Source organism: Bombina bombina, chromosome 4, assembly GCF_027579735.1.
Source record: "Bombina bombina isolate aBomBom1 chromosome 4, aBomBom1.pri, whole genome shotgun sequence".
Lineage (NCBI taxonomy): Eukaryota > Metazoa > Chordata > Amphibia > Anura > Bombinatoridae > Bombina > Bombina bombina.
In genome coordinates, this window is record NC_069502.1 from 286935015 (window position 1) to 286958059 (window position 23045).

A 23045-nucleotide genomic window follows, 5' to 3' on the forward strand; every position below is an offset into this window, starting at 1 on the left:
GTCTGGCAGACGTTCCAGACGTCCAGGCTTTTTGTCAGGCTTTGGCTAGGATTAAGCCTGTGTTTAGGACGGTTGCTCCTCCGTGGAGCTTAAACTTGGTTCTTAAAGTTCTTCAAGGGGTTCCGTTTGAACCCCTTCATTCCATTGATATTAAGCTTTTATCTTGGAAAGTTCTGTTTTTGATGGCTATTTCCTCGGCTCGAAGAGTCTCTGAGTTATCGGCCCTACATTGTGATTCTCCTTATCTGATTTTCCATTCAGACAAGGTAGTTCTGCGTACAAAACCTGGGTTTTTACCTAAGGTAGTTTCTAACAGGAATATCAATCAGGAGATTGTTGTTCCATCATTATGTCCTAATCCTTCTTCAAAGAAGGAACGACTTTTGCATAATCTGGACGTAGTCCGTGCCCTGAAGTTCTATTTACAGGCAACTAAAGATTTTCGTCAAACTTCTTCCCTGTTTGTCGTGTACTCTGGTCAGAGGAGAGGTCAAAAAGCTTCGGCAACCTCTCTCTCCTTTTGGCTTCGTAGCATAATACGTTTAGCCTATGAGACATTCACTAGAGCTGTGGCTTCCACCTGGGCCTTTAAGAATAAGGCCTCTGTTGAACAGATTTGCAAGGCTGCAACTTGGTCTTCGCTTCACACTTTTTCAAAATTTTACAAATTTGACACTTTTGCTTCTTCGGAGGCTGTTTTTTGGGAGAAAGGTTCTACAGGCAGTGGTTCCTTCCATTTAAGTTCCTGCCTTGTCCCTCCCATCATCCGTGTACTTTGGCTTTGGTATTGGTATCCCATAAGTAATGGATGACCCGTGGACTGAATACACTTAACAAGAGAAAACATAATTTATGCTTACCTGATAAATTTATTTCTCTTGTAGTGTATTCAGTCCACGGCCCGCCCTGTCTTTTTAAGGCAGATCTAAATTTTAATTAAAACTCCAGTCACCACTGCACCCTATGGTTTCTCCTTTCTTGTCTTGTTTCGGTTGAATGACTGAATATGACATGTGAGGGGAGGAGCTATATAGCAGTTCTGCTTGGGTGATACTCTTGCAACTTCCTGTTGGGAAGGGAATATATCCCATAAGTAATGGATGACCCGTGGACTGAATACACTACAAGAGAAATACATTTATCAGGTAAGCATAAATTATGTTTTTGCCAGCAGTTACATTGGAGTTTTGGGAAAAGATCCCCAAAGTTGAGGGGGCTTTCTCTACTCTTGCTAAATGTACTACTATTCCTATGGAAGATAGTAATTTCTTTTAAAGCTCCTTTAGATAGGAAATTTGAATCTTATCTAAGGAAAACCTATTATATTCAGGCCTGCAATTTCTTTGGCTGATGTTGCAGCTGCATCAACTTTTTGGTTGGAAAATTTAGCGCAACAAGAATTGAATTCTGATTTGTCTAGCATTGTTTGCTTGCTTCAACATGCTAATCATTTTATTTGTGATGCCATTTTTGATATCATCAAAATTGATGTTAAATCTATGTCTTTAGCTATTTTAGCTAGAAGAGCTTTGTGGCTTCAATCTTGAAATGCTGACACGACTTCTAAGTCTAGATTGCTATCTCTTTCTTTACAAGGTAATACGTTATTTGGTTCTCAGTTGGATTCGATTATTTCAACTGTCACTTGGGGGAAGGGAGTTTTTTGCCTCAGGATAAAAGACCTAAGGGTAAATCTAAAGTTTCTAACCATTTTCGTTCCTTTCGACAAATTAAGGAACAGAAACCTAATCCTTCCCCCAAGGAATCTGTTTCCAGTTGGAAATCTTCTTCAAATTGGAATAAATCCAAGTCATTTAAGAAACCAAAGCCAGCCCCCAAGTCCGCATGAAGGTGCGGCCTTCATTCCTGCTCTGCTGCTAGGGGGCAGATTAAGATTTTTCAAGGATGTTTGGACCAATTCTGTCCAAAATCAATGGATTCTGAGTTTTGTCTCTAAGGGGTACTGAATAGGATTCAGAGTAAGACCTCCTGTGAGAAAATATTTTCTCTCACGCATGTGAGCAAATACAGTAAGGCTCAGGCTTTCCTGAAGTGTGTTTCAGACCTGGAGTTTTCAGCGGTAATCATGCCGGTCCCATTTCAGGAACAGTTTTTGGGATTTTATTCAAATCTATTCATTGTCCCAAAGAAAGAAAATTCATTCAGACCAGTTCTGGATCTGAAAATTTTGAATCGTTATGTAAGTGTATCAACTTTCAAAATGGTGACTATAGGGACTATTCTACCTTTTGTTCTGCATGGGCATTATATGTCCACAATAGACTAACAGGAGGCATATCTTCATATTCTGATTCATCCAGATCATTATCAGTTTCTGAGATTCTCTTTTCTAGACAAGCATTACCAATTTGTTGCTCTTCCTTTTGGCCTAGCGACAGCTCCAAGAATCTTTTCAAAGGTTCTCGGTGCCCTACTCTCTGTAATCAGAGAGCGGGGTATTGCGGTGTTTCCTTATTTAGACGATATCTTGGTACTAGCTCAGTCTTTACATTCTGCAGAATCTCACACAAATCAACTAGTGTTGTTTCTTCGAAAACATGGTTGGAGGATCAATTTACCAAAAGTTCTTTGATTCCTCAGACAAGGGTCACCTTTTTAGGTTTCCAGATAGATTCAGTGTACATATTTCTGTTTCTAACAGAGAAGAGACGTTTAAAATTGGTTTCAGCCTGTCGGAACCTTCAGTCTCAGTCATTCCCTTCAGTAGCTTTGTGCATGGCAGTTTTAGGTCTCATGACTGCAGCATCGGACGCGATCCCCTTTGCTCGTTTTCATATGAGATCTCTCCAGCTTTGTATACAGAACCAATGGTGCAGGGATTATACAAGGATATCACAATTAATATCCTTAAATCCCAGTGTTCAACTTCCTCTGACTTGGTGGTTAAATCACCACCATATAGTTCTAGGGGCCTCTTTTGTTCGTCCAACCTGGACTGTGATCAACAGATGCAAGTCTTTCAGGTTGGGGAGCTGTTTTGGGATCTCTGACAGCACAAGTGGTTTGGAAATCTCAAAAGGCGAGATTACCCATCTATATTTTGGAACTCGATTTTCAGGGCTCTTCAGATTTGGCCTCTGTTGAAGAGAGAACCGTTCATTTGTTTTCAGACAGTCAATATAACAACTGTGGCATATGTCAATCATCAGGGTGGGACTCACAGTCCCCAAGCTATGAAGAAGTATATGGGGTACTTGTTTGGGCGGAATCCAGCTCTTGTCTAATTTCTGCGGTTCATATCCCAGGTATAGACAATTGGGAAGCGGATTATCTCAGCCATCAGACTTTACATCCGGGGAGTGGTCCCTCCATCCAGATGTGTTTTCTCAGGTTGTTCAGATGTGGGGTCTTCCAGAAATAGATCTGATGTCTTCTCATCTAAACAAGAAACTTCCCAGGTACCTGTCCAGGTCCAGGGATCCTCAGGCGGAAGCAGTGGATGCATTAGCAGTTCCTTGGTGTTACCAACCTGCTTATATTTTCCTGCCTCTAGTTCTTCTTCCAAGAGTGATCTCCAAAATCATCATGGAGCATTCGTTTGTGTTGCTGGTGGCTCTAGCATGGCCTCACAGGTTTTGTTCGGATGTCCAGTTGCCAACCTTGGCCACTTCCATTAAGGCCGGACCTTCTGTCTCAAGGTCCGTTTTTCCATTAGAATCTCAAATCATTCAATTTGAAGGTATGGAAATTGAACGCCTAGTGCTTAGTCATAGAGGTTTCTTTGACTCAGTGTTTAATACTATGTCACAGGCTTGTAAATCTGTTTCTAGAAAGATTTATTATTGAGTTTGGAAAACGTATATTTCATGGTGTACTTCTCATAAATTCTCTTGGCATTCTTTCAGAATTCCTAGAATTTTACAGTTTCTTCAGGGTGGTTTGGATAAGGTTTTGTCTGCAAGTTCATTGAAGGGACAAATCTCTGCTCTTTCTGTTTTATTTCACAGAAAGATTGCTAAGCTTCCTGATCACTGTTTTGTACAGGCTTTGGATTAAATCAATCTCTCCTCCTTGGAGTCTTAATTTGGTTTTGAAGGCTTTACAGGCTCCTCCATTTGGGCCTATGCATTCTTTGGACATTAAACTACTTTCTTGGAAAGTGTTGTTCCTTTTGACCATCTCTTCTGCTCGAAGAGTTTCTGAATTATTTGCTCTTTCTTGTGAATCTCCTTTTCTGATTTTTTTCATCAGGATAAGGCAGTTTTGCGGACTTCATTTAAATTCTTACCTAAGGTTGTGAATGCTAACAACATTAATAGAGAAATTGTTGTCCCTTCTTTGTGTCCTAATCCTAAGAATTCTTTGGAGAAATCCTTACATTCTTTGGATGTGGTAAGAGCTTTGAAATATTATGTTGAAACTACTAAAGATTTCAGGAAGACTTCTAGTCTATTTGTTATCTTTTCTGGTTCTAAGAAAGGTCAGAAGGCTTCTGCCGTTTCTTTGGCATCGTGGTTAAAGCTTTTGATTCATCAAGCTTATTTGGAGTCGGGTCAAGCCCCGCTTCAGAGAATTACAGCTCATTCTACTAGATCAGTCTCCACTTTGTGTGATTTTGAGAATGAAGCTTCAGTTGATCAGATTTGCAAAGCAGCAACTTGGTCTTCTTTGCATACATTTACTAAATTCTACCATTTTGATGTATTTGCTTCTTCAGAAGCAGTTTTTGGTAGAAAAGTTCTTCAGGCAGCTGTTTCAGTTTGAGTCTTCTGCTTATGTTTTAAGTTTTTCTTTTCATTTATGAGAATAAACTTATATTTGGGTTGTGGATTAATTTTTCAGCGAAAAATGGGCTGTTTTTATTTTATCCATCCCTCTCTAGTGACTCTTGTGTGGAGTTCCACATCTTGGGTATTGCTATCCCATACGTCACTTTCTCATGGACTCTTGTCAATTACATGAAAGAAAACATAATTTATGTAAGAACTTACCTACAGTTTTGGAGAGATTTAACTTAAAGGGACACTGAACCCAAATTTTTTTCCAGTTCTCTGGACAGCACTTTTTTTATTGGTTGATGAATTTATCCACTAATCAGCAAGGACAACCCAGGTTGTTCACCAAAAATGGGCCGGGATCTAAACTTACATTCTTGCATTTCAAATAAAGATACCAAGAGAATGAAGAAAATTTGATAATAGGAGTAAATTAGAAAGTTGCTTAAAATTTCATGCTCTATCTGCACCACAAAAGAAAAAAATCTGGGTTCAGTGTCCCTTTAACCCCTTAACGACCGAGGACGTGCAGGGTACGTCCTCAAAAAAAAGGCAGTTAACGCCTGAGGACGTACCCTGCACGTCCTCGGTGTGGAAAGCAGCTGGAAGCGATCCTGCTCGCTTCCAGCTGCTTTCCGGTTATTGCAGTGATGCCTCGATATGGAGGCATCCTGCAATAACTGTAGATGGCCATCCGATGCAGAGAGAGCCACTCTGTGGCCCTCTCTGCACCGGACATTGATGGCCGGTATCGTTGGTGGGTGGGAGCCGACTTGGGAGGCGGGTGGGCGGCCATCGATGGGCCGGGTAATGTAGAGGGGGGCGGGGCCGATGGGGGCGCGTGCACGGCGGGCGGGCGCGTGCACGGGGCGGGAGCGGGTGGGAACCGCTACACTACAGAAAAGACAGCACTAAAAATGTCAGAAAAAAAGTGTATATTTAAAAAAAAATAACAATCAAAGGTATCTAGGAGGGGGTGGGGGTTTGTTCTTTGGTGGGGGGGAGCTACACTACAGAAAATGGGGAAAAAATAAAAAAGCAACTATTTTATTCTAAACTGGGTACTGGCAGACAGCTGCCAGTACCCAAAATGGCGGCCATTAAGGCAGAGGGGGAGGGTTAGAGAGCTGTTTGGTGGGGGATCAGTCAGGTTGGGGGCTAAGGGGGGCTCCTACACAGCAGCATATGTAAATATGCTTAAAACCCCCCCAAAAAGCCTAAATATATATTTTATTTTAGTACTGGCAGAGTTGCTGCCAGTACTTAAGATGGCGGGGACAATTGTGGGGTGGGGGAGGGAAGAGAGCTGTTTGGGAGGGATCAGGGGGTCTGATATTTCAGGTGGGAGGCTGAGCTCTACACTAAAGCTAAAATTAACCCTGCAAGCTCCCTACAAGCCCAGAGGCAGAACTTTTTTTCACTTTCTGCGATGAGATTTTTTTTAGAGAATTTTTTTCTGCAGGTCCATTTTTAAATAAAATTATATTTTAAAATTGGCAGTTACACTAAAGCACCAGTTCAATTGCAATGTGCAACTGGAGAATAAAGCAATATTTCAAGTTTTATAATATAGTGCAATAATTGCATTGCAAATTAGCTGCAGACATAGTCTAACATAGAAGTAGTAATAAAAAAACGTACACTGCTCATACAAACGTACATTCAGAAAAAAACAGCTTTGCAAGCTGTGAAAGGCTAGGGGACGGGCTTGAAACAATCTCTAAGAGCCAGTCAATCAATGCACTACTGCATATTTGACTGTTAAAGGACCAGTCAACACAGTAGATTTGCATAATCAACAAATGCAAGATAACAAGACAATGCAATAGCACTTAGTCTGAACTTCAAATGAGTAGTAGATTTTTTTTCCCTGACAATTTTAAAAGTTATGTCTTTTTCCACTCCCACTGCACCATGTGACAGCCATCAACCAATCACCAATGCATACACCTACCATGTGACAGCAGCCATTCACAAATGCATACACGCTGATTCTTGCACATGCTCAGTAGGAGTTGGTGACTCAAAAAGTTTAAATATAAAAAGACTGTGCACATTTTGTTAATGGAAGCAAATTGGAAAGGTTTTGATTGAGTGTCCCTTTAACTTCTAACAGCACTTTGCTCTGGATAAACTGTGATTAAAAAAAAAACTTTCACTGTGCAGCCAGAGAACAGCTCTGTTTGAAGAGAACAGCCTAATGTGGAGCAGCACTGCAAAGTTAAAGAGCCAACAGTTCCTGTTTGTGTCCTGTTCTTTCTGCAGACATGCTGCATTTTCTGCGATGACATCTCAGATCACTGCATGTTCTGCCTTGGGGCCTACAAGCTACCTAATTAACCCCTTCACTGCTAGCCATAATACACGTGTGATGCGCAGCGGCATTTAGCAGCCTTCTAAGTACCAAAAAGCAATGCCAAAGCCATATATGTCTGCTATTTCTGAACAAAGGGGATCCCAGAGAAGCATTTACAACAATTTGTGCCATAATTGCACAAGCTGTTTGTAAATGATTTCAGTGAGAAACCTAAAATTGTGAAAAATTTAACTTTTTTTTTAATTTGATCGCAATTGGCGGTGAAATGGTGGCATGAAATATACCAAAATGGGCATAGATCATTACTTGGGGTTGTCTACTGCACTACACTAAAGCTAAAATTACCCCAAAAATCTCCCTACATGCTCCCTAATTAACCCCTTTACTGCTGGGCATAATACACGTGTGGTGCACAGTGACATTTAGCAGCCTTCTAATTACCAAAAAGCAACGCCAAAGCCATATATGTCTGCTATTTCTGAACAAAGGGGATCCCAAATAAAAATTTACAATCATTTATGCCATAATTGCACAAGCTGTTTGTAAATAATTTCAGTTAGAAACCAAAAGTTTGTGAAAAAATTTGTGAAAAAGTGAACGATTTTTTGTATTTGATCGCATTTGGCGGTGAAATGGTGGCATGAAATATACCAAAATTGGCCTAGATCAATACTTTGGGTTGTCTTCTAAAAAAATATATATATACATGTCATGGGATATTCAGAGATTCCTGAAAGATATCAGTGTCCCAATGTAACTAGCGCTAATCTTGAAAAAAACTGGTTTGTAAATAGCAAAGTGTTACTTGTATTTATTGCCCTATAACTTGCAAAAAAAGGAAAGAACATGTAAACATTGGGTATTTCTAAACTCAGGACAAAATGTAGAAACTATTTAGCATTGGTGTTTTTTGGTGGTTGTAGATGTGTAACAGATTTTGGGGGTCAAAGTTAGAAAAAGTGTGTTTTTTCCATTTTTTTCTCATATTTTATAATTTTTTTATAGTAAATTATAAGATATGATGAAAATAATGGTATCTTTGGAAAGTCCATTTAATGGCGAGAAAAACGATATATAATATGTGTGGGTACAGTAAATGAGTAAGAGGAAAATTACAGCTAAACACAAAGACCACAAAAATGTAAAAATAGCTTTGGTCCCAAATGGACAGAAAATGGAAAAGTGCTGTGGTCATTAAAGGGTTAAGGTAGTGAGAGGACATCCAAGATGAGATGTGAGAAAGACAGTTAGTGACACTGGTTAGCAAGGAAGGAGATAGGTGTGGTGCAGAGAGGTAGATGTGGGTGTCATCAGCATATAAATGATATTGAAACCCATGGGACTTTATTAAGGAACCTAATGATGACGTGTAGATTGAAAAGAGAAGGGGACAGAGGACAGAGCCTTGAGGTACCCCAACAGAAAGTGGTAACGGGGCAGAGGATGCTTTATTACTGCAACTTTGAATAAAATGTTGAACTTTTAAACTTTTACTTCCAAAGCTCGAACTGTCTCAGTCATTTTTTCTATTGTGTACATTAACATGTGTTGGGATTAATGATTTTGTTATAATTCTTAGTGTAGGGTGTGCTTTTGGCCATGTTCTATCCCAGGCACTATACTTTTCTTGATTATTTGTCTATTGTAGTGTTGCCACAGATTTATAATTACTGTATCATTCAAGTAATTTCACATTTTTCAGTATAATTTTTTACTCAATTAACCAATACTTATTTCATTCAGTTTATTGTGACAGATTCAGTTGAAGAAAATATGATAAAAATTCAGAAAAAGAAGAGAGAGATTGCAGCAGGAGCTTTTGGAACGAAAAAGCCTAATTCTAGTGAAATCAAACAAGCAAGGATAGATGAAATACGGACTCTTGTTGATTTGTAAATTGATGAACATGTAATGGAAAAATTACAAGCAGAATTTCATTATTCTACACAGAAAGGTGTGCTGTACTACACTTTCATTTCAATTCTGCTTTTATGTAGCATCTCTTTTGAAAGCTCTTAATAAAGGGATGTAAAGAAAAAAATCATCTACTTTAATGATCTTTTTTTGTTTACCAGTGTTAGTAAACACCAGTTCTTTCCGATAAAAAATAATAAATGCAAGTTCTAAAATAATACAAAGTAAAAATGATGACTATTGGGACTATGGCTATCACGTGGCAAGGGTCTATATATCTGATTTCCTCTTTCAAAAGAGGGCTCTACCAAACAAAACCAAGGGTGGGGTCTGACATTGCTGTGACAATATAATTGAATCTGTTGGAGCTCATGATCATGGTGTATGGTGTGGACAACATAATAGCCCTTGCAGAGCAATGAGGGAGCGCCTCTGTTTTCAGGCACTTCCCCACTAATGTGGCATCGTTATGTATCTCTTCCTTCTGGTGAAACAAATGACAAGGACCCAGCATGTGGGGATAGGATGCACGACACCATCAGCACACTTGAGGATGTTCTATGTTAACGCCCACAGCTAATAGTCAAGCTTTAATTTATATTTTCATTTAAAGAGACAGTCTAGATACAATTAAAATGCATATCATTGTGTTTAAATAAAACGTGTTTTTGTAATATACTTTATATAAGCAAAACATCTTGTTTTAAAATGTATTGTTTTACTGCTTTTATTTATTTATTTATAAAATATTTTACCAGGAAGGATACATTGAGATTTCTCTCGTTTTCAAGTATGTCCTGGGATCACAAAACATTGCATTGATACAATAGGGTACAATAAAATACAAAAACAATATTAATACATAACATATGCAAAATTTAACACAGAACAGGTAGGAAATATATAATCAACCATGACAGGTGCATTATGTTTTGAGATATGCAGAGAGGGATCTCTTAAAGGATTTTAGGCTTGGGGAAGGTTTTAAAGTGTGTGGGAGGTCGTTCCATAATTGTGGTGCTCTGTAGGAAAAGGAGGATCGAGCTGCTTTCTTTTTGTATTGAGGCAAGCTAAATAATGTGCTGGTACTGGATTGGAGGTTATAGGAGGTGGGAACAGCCGGGGAGAGCATTCTGCTCAGGTAGGGTGGGAGCTTCCCAGAAAGGCTCTTAAACACAAAGCTGGAATGATGGAGGGTGCGTCTGGATTCCAGAGACACCCAGTTTAGTTCTTTTAGCATGTCACAATGGTGGGTCCTGTAGTTACATTGTAGCACAAAGCGGCAGAATGAATTATACAATGTATTAAGTTTATTAAGGTGAGTTTGCGGTGCAGGTGTGTAAACTACATCCCCATAATGCATGATTGGCATCAGCATGTGCTGTACAATCTTTTCCTTTACTGTAGGGCTGAGGCAGGATTTGTTTCTGTACAGGGCACCTAGTTTTGAATAGAGTGTTGATGCAAGTTTTTCTAATGTGGAGGCCAAAAGATAGATTGGGGTCTAACAACATGGAAGTGATCTGCAGGAACCTGCACTCGATTGTAGTGTGTTGCACTTTTCCACAAGAATAAATGCAGCTCTGCTGAATTTGAATGCTAACAAAGCATCCGAAATCCCACATCTAAAACATAACTAAAGATTTTTCTTTGACATTCCTCCTTAGTGCCCCACCTCAACCATCCTCTAATTTTTACAATTTCTACCTCATTACAGAAAAAAATCTGCCAACTACGTTATTTACAGTCCCTCCCTTTCATGTCCCTTCTGTTTTAGCTTACTGTACAACATGGACACTCAAGTCAAAATAAGCTTTTATGATTCAGAAAGAGCAGGAAGTTTTAAAGCACTTTCCAATTTACTCCTAATAACAAACTTTGCACAGTCTTTTTATATTTGCACTTTCTGGGAAACAAGATCCTACTGAGCATGTGCACAAGCTTTCAGCACATGAAAATGTCAGCACTCAGGGATAAATGCACGTCACCAACAGGACCTCTGCTCACAGGTCCAATACATTAACAAAGAACAGTCAAGAAGGTGACAGCATACATCTAATATTTATTAGATAAGACAGATAATGGGCAACGTTTCAGGATGTTATCCCTTATTCATGTGCACAAGCTCACAGGGTATATGTATACTAGTCTGTAATTGGCTGATGTCTGTCACATGATACCAGGGGTCAAAAAATGAGAGAAAAAATAAATTTTTCAGAAAACAAAAACTACTGCTTATTTAAAATTCAGAGTAGGTGTTTTTGTATATGATGTAATTCTACTGCATTGAGTGGTCCTTTAATCACTTTCTCAGATAAAACAATGGAATAAGAGAGCCAATCAGACCTAAGCACAGCTTTCACTATGCAATCAAACCAGATCTCTTCTCTTTTCTGCCTCCTCTATCAAGTGTCAGAATAGTCACCAATTAAAACAGATGTACTTAGTGATAAATTATTGCAGATTTCTTTTTAATGCTCTATAGGGAGTATGTTAATAATTTCTATCAGTATCAGTTGCTAAATGAAATTAATTAAATCAATTATAAAGTATGTTGCATCTTTCTTAGGAAACAAGTTCTTTTTTTAATGACGGTGCCTAATTTTGTCTAATTGCTTTATCTTATGTCTTTAACAGATGCTTTTGTAATTAAGAGAAATCATCCTGTAAATTATATGTTTTATGGATGCTGTGAGGAACTTTGGTGAAAGTTTAGTTTTTAAAGGAAGTCCTTTTATCCTTCGCACTCGTATCTTTGGAGAGGAATGGGTATATTTAGTATATGTACAGTATGTTTAGACAGAAATGTGTATTTGTGAAAAATAAGCACGCACAAATGCTTAGTTATATTCATCATATCCAGGGAGCCACATCTCATTTTATTTCTCTCACTATTTCATGGTTATACAGAGGTTCCGATTTGTGTCTCCCCAGAAGAAACCATTCTACTTTTTATTCTTTCTTTTGGCTTTATTCAAGTCTTAGCATTCTAAAACTACTGAACGGTATAATTCCAAACAAGATGATAATAATCGCTATTTGCAGCTGGAATGTATAAGCACTCATTTTATCCACCTTTGTAGATCAGAGACCTTGAAATGTTTCTATTATTTGGATGCAAGAGTTGTGGAAAGGTTAAAATACAGAAATGATTTGCTGTGTGTGTTATAGAGCTTATGGTCTCAGCAAAGAAATAGAAGAAAGCTTTGGTGGGGGATCTAAACCCATTTATCACCCCTTTGAAGAGAATTAAAATACATTTGTAGATACATATATCAAAAAACCTTCAGAGATCCTGATTATAACACACTATAGGGGGAGAGCTCAAGCCTCTTAACAAAAGGACACATTTTCTTAATATGGGGCATGAAATTAAACTAGTTATCTCAATCCAATAAGACATATATTTGGAAACATACACATAGAAAAAGTATAACTTTTAACACCCTGTTGGTTGTTCAACAAAAGCATCTCTGATAACATTATTAAAATAATGGTAAACAGTTTTGTTAACAAGGCGTACATTAACCCTTTGAGTGCTAAGCACTTTCCCCCCTGGGTGCTAAGCTGCTTAAAGTTTTTGTTGTTTTTTCTTTTTAATGACACGATGAGTCCACGGATCATCATTAATTATGGTTGGGAATATCATTCCTGCCCAGCAGGAGGCGACAAAGAGCACCACCGCAAAGCTGTTAAATATCACCTCCCTTCCCTCCCACTCCAGTCATTCTCTTTGCCTACGTTAGAGCAAGGAAGTGGTAAAGTTAGGTGTTAGTAAAAGATTATTCAAGCAAGATTTTATTATTTCTTTCATGTAATTGGCAAGAGTCCATGAGCTAGTGACATATGGGATATACAATCCTACCAGGAGGGGCAAAGTTTCCCAAACCTCAAAATGCCTATAAATGCACCCCTCACTACACCCACAATTCAGTTTTACAAACTTTGCCTCCTATGGAGGTGGTTAAGTAAGTTTGTGCTAAGATTTCTACGTTGATATGCGCTTCTCAGCATTGTTGAAGCCCGATTCCTCTCAGAGTACAGAGAATGTCAGAGGGACGCGAAGGGAGTATCACTGAGATATCTCTGTTATCGGTCGTAGAGATTCATCTCCTACCTCCCTTTTCAGATCGACGATATACTCTCAATTTACCATTACCTCTACTAATAACTGTTTTAGTACTGGTTTGGCTATCTGCTATATGTGGATGGGTGTCTTTTGGTAAGTATGTTTTTATTACTTAAGACACTCTCAGCTATGGTTTGGCACTTTATGCAATTATATAAAGTTCTAAATATATGTATTGTACTTATATTTGCCATGAGTCAGGTTCATGTATTTCCTTCTGCAGACTGTCAGTTTCATATTTGGGAATGTAAACACTTTAAGAAATGTATTTCTTACCTGGGGTTTAGTCTTTTTTCAATTGCGGGTGTTAGGCCCGCGGGTGCGTCAAATGCTAGACTTTATTGCGTCATTTTTGGCGTGAAAAGATACGTTTATGACGCAGCTTCGTCATTTCCGGCGTCATACGTGGCGCAGAGACCTTTCACATGGCGGCGTCATTAGTGACGCAAATGTGTCATTTCCGGTCATTTTTGGCGCCAAAAAAAGGTTTACGTTACGTTGTGCGTCATACTTGGCGCCAAATTTTTTTCATTATTTCAATACCCCATTGATGTTTGCCTTCTGCTTTCTTCTCTATCAAGAGGCCTATGCTTTTGCATTTTTTCCCATTCCTGAAACTGTCATTTAAGGAAATAGATCATTTTGCTTTATATGTTGTTTTTTCTCTTACATTGAGCAAGATGTCCCAATCTGATCCTGTCTCTGAAGTTTCTGCTGGAACATTGCTGCCTGACATCGGTTCTACCAAAGCTAAGTGCATTTGTTGTAAAATTGTAGAAATTATTCCACCGAATGTCATTTGTAATAGTTGTCATGATAAACTTTTACATGCAGATAGTATTTTTATCAGTAATAGTACATTGCCAGTTGCAGTTCCTTCAACTTCTAATGTGCATGATATACCTGTAAATTTTAAAGAATTTGTTTCTGATTCTATTATGAAGGCTTTGTCTGCATTTCCACCTTCTAATAAACGTAAAAGGCCTTTTAAAACTTCTCATTTAGCTGATCAAATTTCAAATGACCAACAACATAATAATTTATCCTCTTCTGATGAGGATCTATCTGAAACAGAAGATCCTTCCTCAGATATTGACACTGACAAATCTACTTATTTATTTAAAATAGAGTATATGCGTTCTTTATTAAAAGAAGTGTTAATTACTTTGGATATTGAGGTAACCAGTCCTATTGACGTTCAGTCTAATAAACACTTAAATGCTGTTTTTAAACCTCCTGTGGTTTCCCCAGGTGTTTTTCCCATTCCTGAGGCTATTTCTGATATGATTTCTAGGGAATGGAATAAGCCAGGTACTTCCTTTATTCCTTCTGCAAGGTTTAAGAGATTGTATCCTTTACCAGCAAAATCTATACAGTTTTTGGGGCTATTTCTACTCTTGCTAAACGTACTACTATTCCTATGGAAGATAGCACTTCCTTTAAGGATCCTTTAGATAGGAAGCTTGAATCTTATCTAAGGAAGGCCTATTTATATTCAGGTCATCGTCTCGGACCTGCTATTTCTTTGGGTGATGTTGCGGCTGCATCAACTTTCTGGTTGGAAAATTTAGCGCAACATGAATTGGATTTTGACATATCTAGCATTGTTCGCTTACTGCAACATGCTAATCATTTTATTTGTGATGCCATTTTTTATATCAAAATTGATGTTAGATCCATGTCTTTAGCTGTATTAGCTAGAAGAGCTTTGTGGCTTAAATCTTGGAATGCTGATATGACATCTAAATCTAGATTACTATCTCTTTCTTTCCAAGGTAATAATTTATTTGGTTCTCAGTTGGATTCTATTATTTCAACTATCACTGGAGGAAAAGGAGTTTTTTTGCCTCAGGATAAAAAACCTAAGGGTAAATCTAAGGCTTCTAACCGTTTTTGTTCCTTTCGTCAGAATAAGGAACAAAAACTCAATCCTCCTCCCAAGGAATCTGCTTCCAGTTGGAAGCCTTCCTCAAATTGGAATAAATCCAAGCCATTTAGGAAACCAAAGTCTGCCCCTAAATCCGCATGAAGGTGCGGCCCTCATTCCAGCTCAGCTGGTAGGGGCCAGATTAAGGTTTTTCAAGGATTTTTGGATAAAATCTGTCCAAAATCATTGGATTCAGAGCATTGTCTCTCAAGGGTATCGAATAGGATTCAAAGTAAGACCTCCTGTGAGAAGATTTTTTCTCTCACACATCCCTGTAAATCCAGTAAAAGCTCAGGCTTTTCTGAAATGTGTTTCAGACCTGGAGTCTTCAGGGGTAATAATGCCAGTTCCTCCTCAGGAACAAGGTTTGGGGTTTTATTCAAACCTATTCATTGTACCAAAGAAAGAAAATTTGTTCAGACCAGTTCTGGATCTGAAAATTTTGAATCGTTATGTAAGAGTACCAACTTTCAAGATGGTGACTATAAGGACTATTCTGCCTTTTGTTCAGCAAGGACATTATATGTCCACAATAAACTTGCAGGATGCATACCTTCATATTCCGATTCATCCAGATCACTATCAGTTTCTGAGATTCTCTTTTCTAGACAAGCATTACCAATTTGTTGCTCTTCCATTTGGCCTAGCAACAGCTCCAAGAATCTTTTCAAAGGTTCTGGGTGCCCTACTATCTGTAATCAGAGAACAGGGTATTGCGGTGTTTCCTTATTTGGACGATATCTTGGTACTAGCTCAGTCTTTACATACTGCAGGATCTCACACGAATCAACTAGTGTTGTTTCTTTGGAAACATGGTTGGAGGATCAATTTACCAAAAAGTTTCTTGATTCCTCAGACAAGGGTCACCTTTTTAGGTTTCCAGATAGATTCAGTGTCCATGACTCTGTCTCTAACAGACAAGAGACGTTTAAAATTGGTCGCAGCATGCCGGCACCTTCAGTCTGTCATTCCCTTCAGTGGCTATGTGCATGGAAGTTTTGGGTCTCATGACTGCAGCATCGGACGCGATCCCCTTTGCTCATTTTCACATGAGACCTCTACAGCTTTGCATGCTGAATCAATGGTGCAGGGATTATACAAAGATATCACAATTAATATCCTTTAATCCCAATGTACGACACTCTCTGACATGGTGGATAGATCACCATCGTTTGGTTCAATGGGCTTCTTTTGTTCGGCCAACCTGGACTGTGATCTCAAAAGATGCGAGTCTTTCAGGTTGGGGAGCTGTTTGGGGAGCTGTGACAGCACAAGGGGTTTGGAAATTTCAAGAGGCGAGATTACCAATAAATATTTTAGAACTCCGTGCAATTCTCAGGGCTCTTCAGTCTTGGCCTCTGCTAAAGAGAGAACCGTTCATTTGTTTTCAGACAGACAATATCACAACATGGCTTATGTCAATCATCAGGGTGGGACTCACAGTCCCCAAGCTATGAAAGTATCTCGGATACTTGCTTGGGCGGAATCCAGCTCCTGTCTAATCTCTGCGGTGCATATCCCGGGTGTAGAAAATTGAGAGGCGGATTATCTCAGCCGCCAGACTTTACATCCAGGGGATTGGTCACTCCATCCAGATGTGATTTTCTCAGATTGTTCAGATGTGGGGTCTTCCATAGATAGATCTCATGGCCTCTCATCTAAACAAGAAACTTCCCAGATACCTGTCCAGGTCCAGAGATGTTCAGGCGGAAGCAGTGGATGCACTGACACTTCCTTGGTGTTATCATCCTGCTTACATCTTCCCGCCTCTAGTTCTCCTTCCAAGAGTGATCTCCAAAATCATCATGGAACAGTCTTATGTGTTGCTGGTGGCTCCAGCATGGCCACACAGGTTTTGGTATGTGGATCTGGTGCGAATGTCCAGTTGCCCGCCTTGGCCACTTCCGTTACGACCGGACCTACTATCTCAAGGTCCGTTTTTCCATCAGGATCTCAAATCATTAAATTTGAAGGTATGGAAATTGAACGTTTAGTTCTAAGTCATAGAGGTTTCTCTGACTCAGTGATTAATACTATGTTACAAGCTCGTAAATCTGTTTCTAGAAAGATTTATTATAGAGTTTGGAAGACTTACATTTCATGGTGTTTTTCTCATAAATTCTCCTGGCATTCTTTTAGAATTCCTAGAATTTTACAGTTCCTTCAGGATGGTTTGGATAAGGGTTGTCTGCAAGTTCCTTGAAAGGACAAATCTCTGCTCTTTCTGTCTTATTTCACACAAAGATTGGTATTCTTCCTGATATTCACTGTTTTGTACAGGCTTTAGTTCGTATTAAGCCTGTCATTAAATCAATTTCTCCTCCTTGGAGTCTTAATTTGGTTCTGAAGGCGTTACAGGCTCTTCCATTTGAGCCTATGCATTCTTTGGACATTAAACTACTTTCCTGGAAAGTGTTGTTCCTTTTGGCTATCTCTTCTGCTAGAAGAGTTTCTGAGCTATCTGCTCTTTCTTGTGAGTCTCCTTTTCTGATTTTTCATCAGGATAAGGCAGTTTTGCGGACTTCTTTTCAATTTTTACCTAAGGTTGTGAATTCTAACAACATTAGTAGATAAATTGTTGTTCCTTCTTTATGTCCTAATCCTAAGAATTCTTTGGAGAGATCCTTACATTCTTTGGATGTGGTAAGAGCTTTGAAATATTATGTGGAAGCTACTAAAAATTTCAGGAAGACTTCCAGTCTATTTGTTTTATTTTCTGGTCCTAGGAAAGGACAGAAAGCTTCTGCTATTTCCTTGGCTTCTTGGTTGAAACTTTTGATTCATCAAGCTTATTTGGAGTCGGGTCAAACCCCGCCTCAGAGAATTACAGCTCATTCTACTAGATCAGTCTCCACTTTGTGGGCTTTTAAGAATGAAGCTTCAGTTGATCAGATTTGCAAAGCAGCAACTTGGTCCTCATTGCATACATTTGCTAAATTCTACCATTTTGATGTATTTGCTTCTTCGGAAGCAGTTTTTGGTAGATAAGTTCTTCAGGCAGCTGTTTCAGTTTGATTCTTCTGCTTTTGATTTAAGTTTTTTTCTTTCAAAAATGAAAAAACTTATTTTTTGGGTTGTGGATTATTTTTTCAGCGGAATATGGCTGTTTTTATTTTATTCCCTCCCTCTCTAGTGACTCTTGAGTGGAAGACTCCACAACTTGTGTATTGATATCCCATATGTCACTAGCTCATGGACTCTTGCCAATTACATGAAAGAAAACATAATTTATGTAAGAACTTACCTGATAAATTCATTTCTTTCATATTGGCAAGAGTCCATGAGGCCCACCCTTTTTATGGTGGTTATGATTTTTTGTATAAAGCACAATTATTTCCCAATTTCGTTTGTTGATGCTTTCTACTCCTTTCTTTATCACCCCACTACTTGGCTATTCGTTAAACTGAATTGTGGGTGTGGTGAGGGGTGTATTTATAGGCATTTTGAGGTTTGGGAAACTTTGCCCCTCCTGGTAGGATTGTATATCCCATATGTCACTAGCTCATGGACTCTTGCCAATATGAAATAAATAAATTTATCAGGTAAGTTCTTACATAAATTATGTTTTTTTAAGTAGTGCAAGATTGTGCTGCTTTGTCCTAGGGTGTAGCCGTAGTCCATATCAGTCTCTTCAGTAGAGCAGTGGTGGCTTTAGAGCAATGGGAACTTGTTCTCACTGTGCCTCCCATATATTTATGCTGCCCTAATCCTGATAACCTAAGTAAGATTACTCAGGCTTTATCTTTTCTTCACAGGGCTATGTGAGGGAGAGGACCTCTCAAACCTGCTGAGCTGCCTTGCTGTCTGGCAGATTTAAAAGGTAAGTGACGACTTTTTATTCTGGGTCTGGGAAAGAATAGAAGGATCTAGAGGAAGTGGAGCACTTTATTTACAAGGGAGAGGGGATTTATAGACAGCACCTTTTAAGCAGGCACTGGGGCTAAGGAGATAGTCTCATGATTAAGTGATTTTTCACTGCTCCCGGGGGTTTATATCACTGGGACTTAGGAGATAGGCTCATTAGAGGTGGCGTTTCACTGTTCACAGGCTAAGCAGTGGTATAGAAACTGAAGACTCAATTTACTTCCAGGCTTTGCAGATAATATCTCCTGGTGTCTTAACTTTAAGCATTAAAATGGCGACCGGGAGATTGCCTTTGGAAACGCTCACGATGGGCGGAGCTATGTGTGGTGCCAATTTGGGTTGTGCACCACTTCCTTTACACTTCCTAACACTTCCTGCTATCAGAAGGATCAAACAGTTTGAATTTATAAATAGAGCCCTCATTATTTAAACATACGTTAGGACCGAACAGCGCTACAGCTGAGTTCCGGTCCTTTTTTTCTGAGGGAATGTATCTGGTGTTAGAAAGCCAAATGGGAACCTCAGCAAAGTTAGTTGAGGGTTAGAAGGGTTCTACAGTATTTGTGTACCAATTTAGCCTATTTTCTGCACAAAAAATAAAAGCTTACGTTTTAAAATTTAAAGAGACAGTACCGTTTATTCTGTGTAAATTTTTATTAAAAAATGTAAGCCTTTTATTTGATTAATTCATCCATTGTAAGTCAGTATGGATCAAGAGGTCCTGCATAGTGTCTCTTGTACTTTATGTTTTGATACCTATATGGAACCACCATTCCCTTTCGTTTTCTCATGTGGTCAGAATATTTAAAAAATAGGGATAGTCTTTTCTGAGCCAACTTCTTGTAAGGCGGATGTTGTTCAGGAGTCTAATAACATTGTTCAATATATGCCGCATCTTTTTCCTCAAATGTCCAAAAAAATGTATCGCCCACAAATGCAGTGCCCTGCGCTTCCTCAAACTCCACGTGGAGTTACCTTGCAAGACATTGCTTCTCTAATGTCATAAAAGAAAAAAAAAAAAAGAAAGAACGGCAGTATCTGAGGCATTGTCTGCTTTCCCCATGCTGCAGGGAAAACGTAAGAGGAAATGTATTCAAATAAAGGTTTTTGATACAGTAGTGGCAATCCTGAAAGTCTTCTTCCAGAAGCTTGAAGAGGAAGATACTTCGGTAGTATCTGAGGGGGAAAACTCTGACTCAGACAGTGTAATACCTTTATCTGATACTGAAGTTGTTTTCTTCAGGTTTTGGCTTGTACACCTCCGTTTGTTAATTAAGGAGGTTTTAGCTACCTTGGACGACTTTGAGACTAACTGCATAGTCAATCCAAAAAAGTACAGTAAACTAAACAAGTATTTTGACGTACCCCCCATGTTGGAAGTATTTCCTGTACCAGTAAGAGCTACAAAGATTATTGCTAGGAATGGGAGAAACCGGATATCCCTTTTTCTCCATACCCTATTTTTAACGGGATGTTTCCTATAGCGGACTCTATTAAGGAGTCTTGGCAGAAGGGGCAATGTCCACACTAACCAGAGACCTACTATGCCCATAGAGGATAGTTGTTCCTTTAAAGATCCTATGGATAAGAAGTTAGAGGGGTTGCTCAAAAGAATGTATGTACATCTGGGTTACAATGGTAACCTGCGGTGCTAATGTCACTAGTTGGGCAGCATACTAGTTTCATGCGTTGTCTGATTCTATTTAGACAAATACTCCCCTCGAAGAAATACAGGATAGGTTAAAGGCCTTTAAGTTAGCCAACTCCTTTATTACAGATACTTCCCTTCAGTTTGTTAACAGGGAGCTACGCTTTTAGTCTTGCCATATTGGGACGCAGAGCGTTATGTTTAAAATCTTGGTCTGCGGATGTCTCCTCTAAGTCTAATCTTTTGACGACTCCTTTCAAGGGTAAGACCTTGTTTCGACCGAGATGATTTCTGCCATTACGGGAGTTAAGGGACATCCCTCCCTCAGGATAAGAGAAATAAATAAAAGGAACGTCAGAGTAATTTTAGTTCCTTTCGAAAATGATAGGAAACTGTTTTTCACTCCCTTTTCCAGGTGTGAGCTGTCCAGGCCTTCCTGGAGACCCATTCAGTCTTGGGCTAGGGGAAAGTATTCCAAGAAGCCTGCTGTTGCATTAGAGACAGCATGAAGGGCATGCCTCCGATCCGGGATCTTGTAGGGGGCTGGCTTCCTTCTTCGTTCGGGCTTAGGTTAAAAATGTTCTGGATCCCTGGGCGGTGGACATTGTGTCTCAGGGATACAATCTAAAGTTCGGACCTTTCCTTCCAGGTGCAGGTTTTCTGTTTTCAAGATTATTTGTAGACCAGACAAAGGAGAGGCATTCTTACATTGTGTGCGGGACCTCTCCGACCTGAAAGTGGTTATTCCTGTTCCAATGCGGGAACGAGGTCTGGAATTCTATTCCAATCTATTATTGGTTCCCAAGAAGGAGGGAACCTTCAGATCAACTTTAGATCTTAAAGTCCAAACAAGTTTGTCAGAGTGCCGTCCTTCAAGATGGAAACTGCTAGTTTCATTCTTCCTTTTGTCCAAGAGGGTAAATTTACGACCAGGGTGGATTTAAGGGACGTTTTCTTCCATGTTCCCATCCACAGGGACAATCACAAGTTTCTAAGACAAACACTTCCAGTTCGTGGCTCTTCCATTCGGCTTGCCACAGCTCCCAGAATTTTCTCAAAGGTTCTGGGATCCCTGCTAGTGGTGCTCCGATCGCGGGGCATTGCAGTGGTTATTTATCTGGACGACATTCTGGTTCAAGCACCTTCTTTCACAAGCAGGATCACACAAGGAAATGTTATCCTTCCTGCGGTCTCACGGATGGAAGGCGAATTTGGAAAATAATTCTTTAGTTCCATCTACAAGGATAGTTTCCTTTGGTATCCATAATAGACTCTTTGTCAATGAGAGTTATTTTAACAGGTAATCAGGAAATCAAAGATTTCGATTCTTGCCTAGCACTTCAGTTCTCTCCTCGGCCATCAGTGGCTCAGTGCATGGAAATTGGGCTTATAGTTGCGGCAGGGAACATCATCCTGTTCGCTCATTTCCACCTCAGTCCTCTGCAGTTAGGCATACTCGGGCAGTGGAACGGAGATTATGCAAATCCGTCTCCGCGATAACAGCTAAGAACAGGAGACAGGGATTCTCTACCTTGGTGGTTGTCTCAGGATCATCTCTTCCAGGGAACCTGCTTTCGCAGACCCTCTTGGGTGATTGTGACTACAGACGCCATATTTCTGGGAAGGGGAGCAGGGGGCTCCCTAAAGACTCATGGAACATGGAAGTTCCAGTAGGTCGGCGATACACATTCCAGGAGTGGAATTCCAGCCGGTTTTGGACCTCATGACATCTCGGCAGAGTGCTAGTCTTTCAAGGTACGGGTCGAGGTCATGGGACCCTCAGGCTATTCCTAAGGATGCTCTGGCGATACCTCAGAGTTTCAGTCTTGCATTTTTTTTTTCCTACGTTTTACTCTTCTTCCTCGAGTCATGCTCGAGTCAAGCAGGAGAGGGCGTTGGTGATCCTTAACCCCTTAACGACCGAGGACGTGCAGGGTACGTCCTCAGAAAAAAGGCAGTTAATGCCTGAGAACGTACCCTGCACGTCCTCGGTGTGGAAAGCAGCTGGAAGCGATCCTGCTCGCTTCCAGCTGCTTTCCGGTTATTGCAGTGATGCCTCGATATGGAGGCATCCTGCAATAACCTTAAATGGCCATCCGGTGCAGAGAGAGCCACTCTGTGGCCCTCTCTGCACCGGACATCGGTGGCCGGTAACGTTGGTGGGTGGGAGCTGACTTGGGAGGCGGGTGGGCGGCCATCGATGGGCCGGGTAATGTAGAGGGGGGCGGGATCGGGGGCGGGGGCGATGGGGGCGCGCACAGGCGCGCGCGCGTGCACGGGGCGGGAGCGGGTGGGAACCGCTACACTACAGAAAAGACTGTTGTAAAAGTTTGTGTAAATCTTTTTATTTTCTAAACAAACCCAGTCAAAGGTATCTAGGAGGGGGTTGGGGTTTGTTCTTTGGTGGGTAGGGGAGCTACACTACAGAAAATGGGGGATAATAATAATAAATAATAAAGCAACTATTTTTTTTTATAAACTGGGTACTGGCAGACAGCTGCCAGTACCCA

The 23045-nt window shown here is 39.9% G+C and overlaps 1 protein-coding gene across 3 annotated transcripts in view; it reads left to right on the top strand.

The window, feature by feature from the left end:
- Positions 1–23045, top strand: part of HLTF (helicase like transcription factor) — a 502174-nt gene that overhangs the window by 447529 nt on the left and 31600 nt on the right. The window contains exon 24 of one of the 3 annotated variants that reach the window (XM_053709996.1): positions 8797–9094. The exons of the other annotated variants lie outside the window; for them this stretch is intronic. Within the exon in view, the coding sequence (XP_053565971.1) occupies positions 8797–8949 (153 nt within the window). The 3' untranslated portion in view covers positions 8950–9094. Of the gene's footprint in view, positions 1–8796; positions 9095–23045 lie in introns of those variants that run through there. 3 annotated transcript variants of the gene reach the window in all.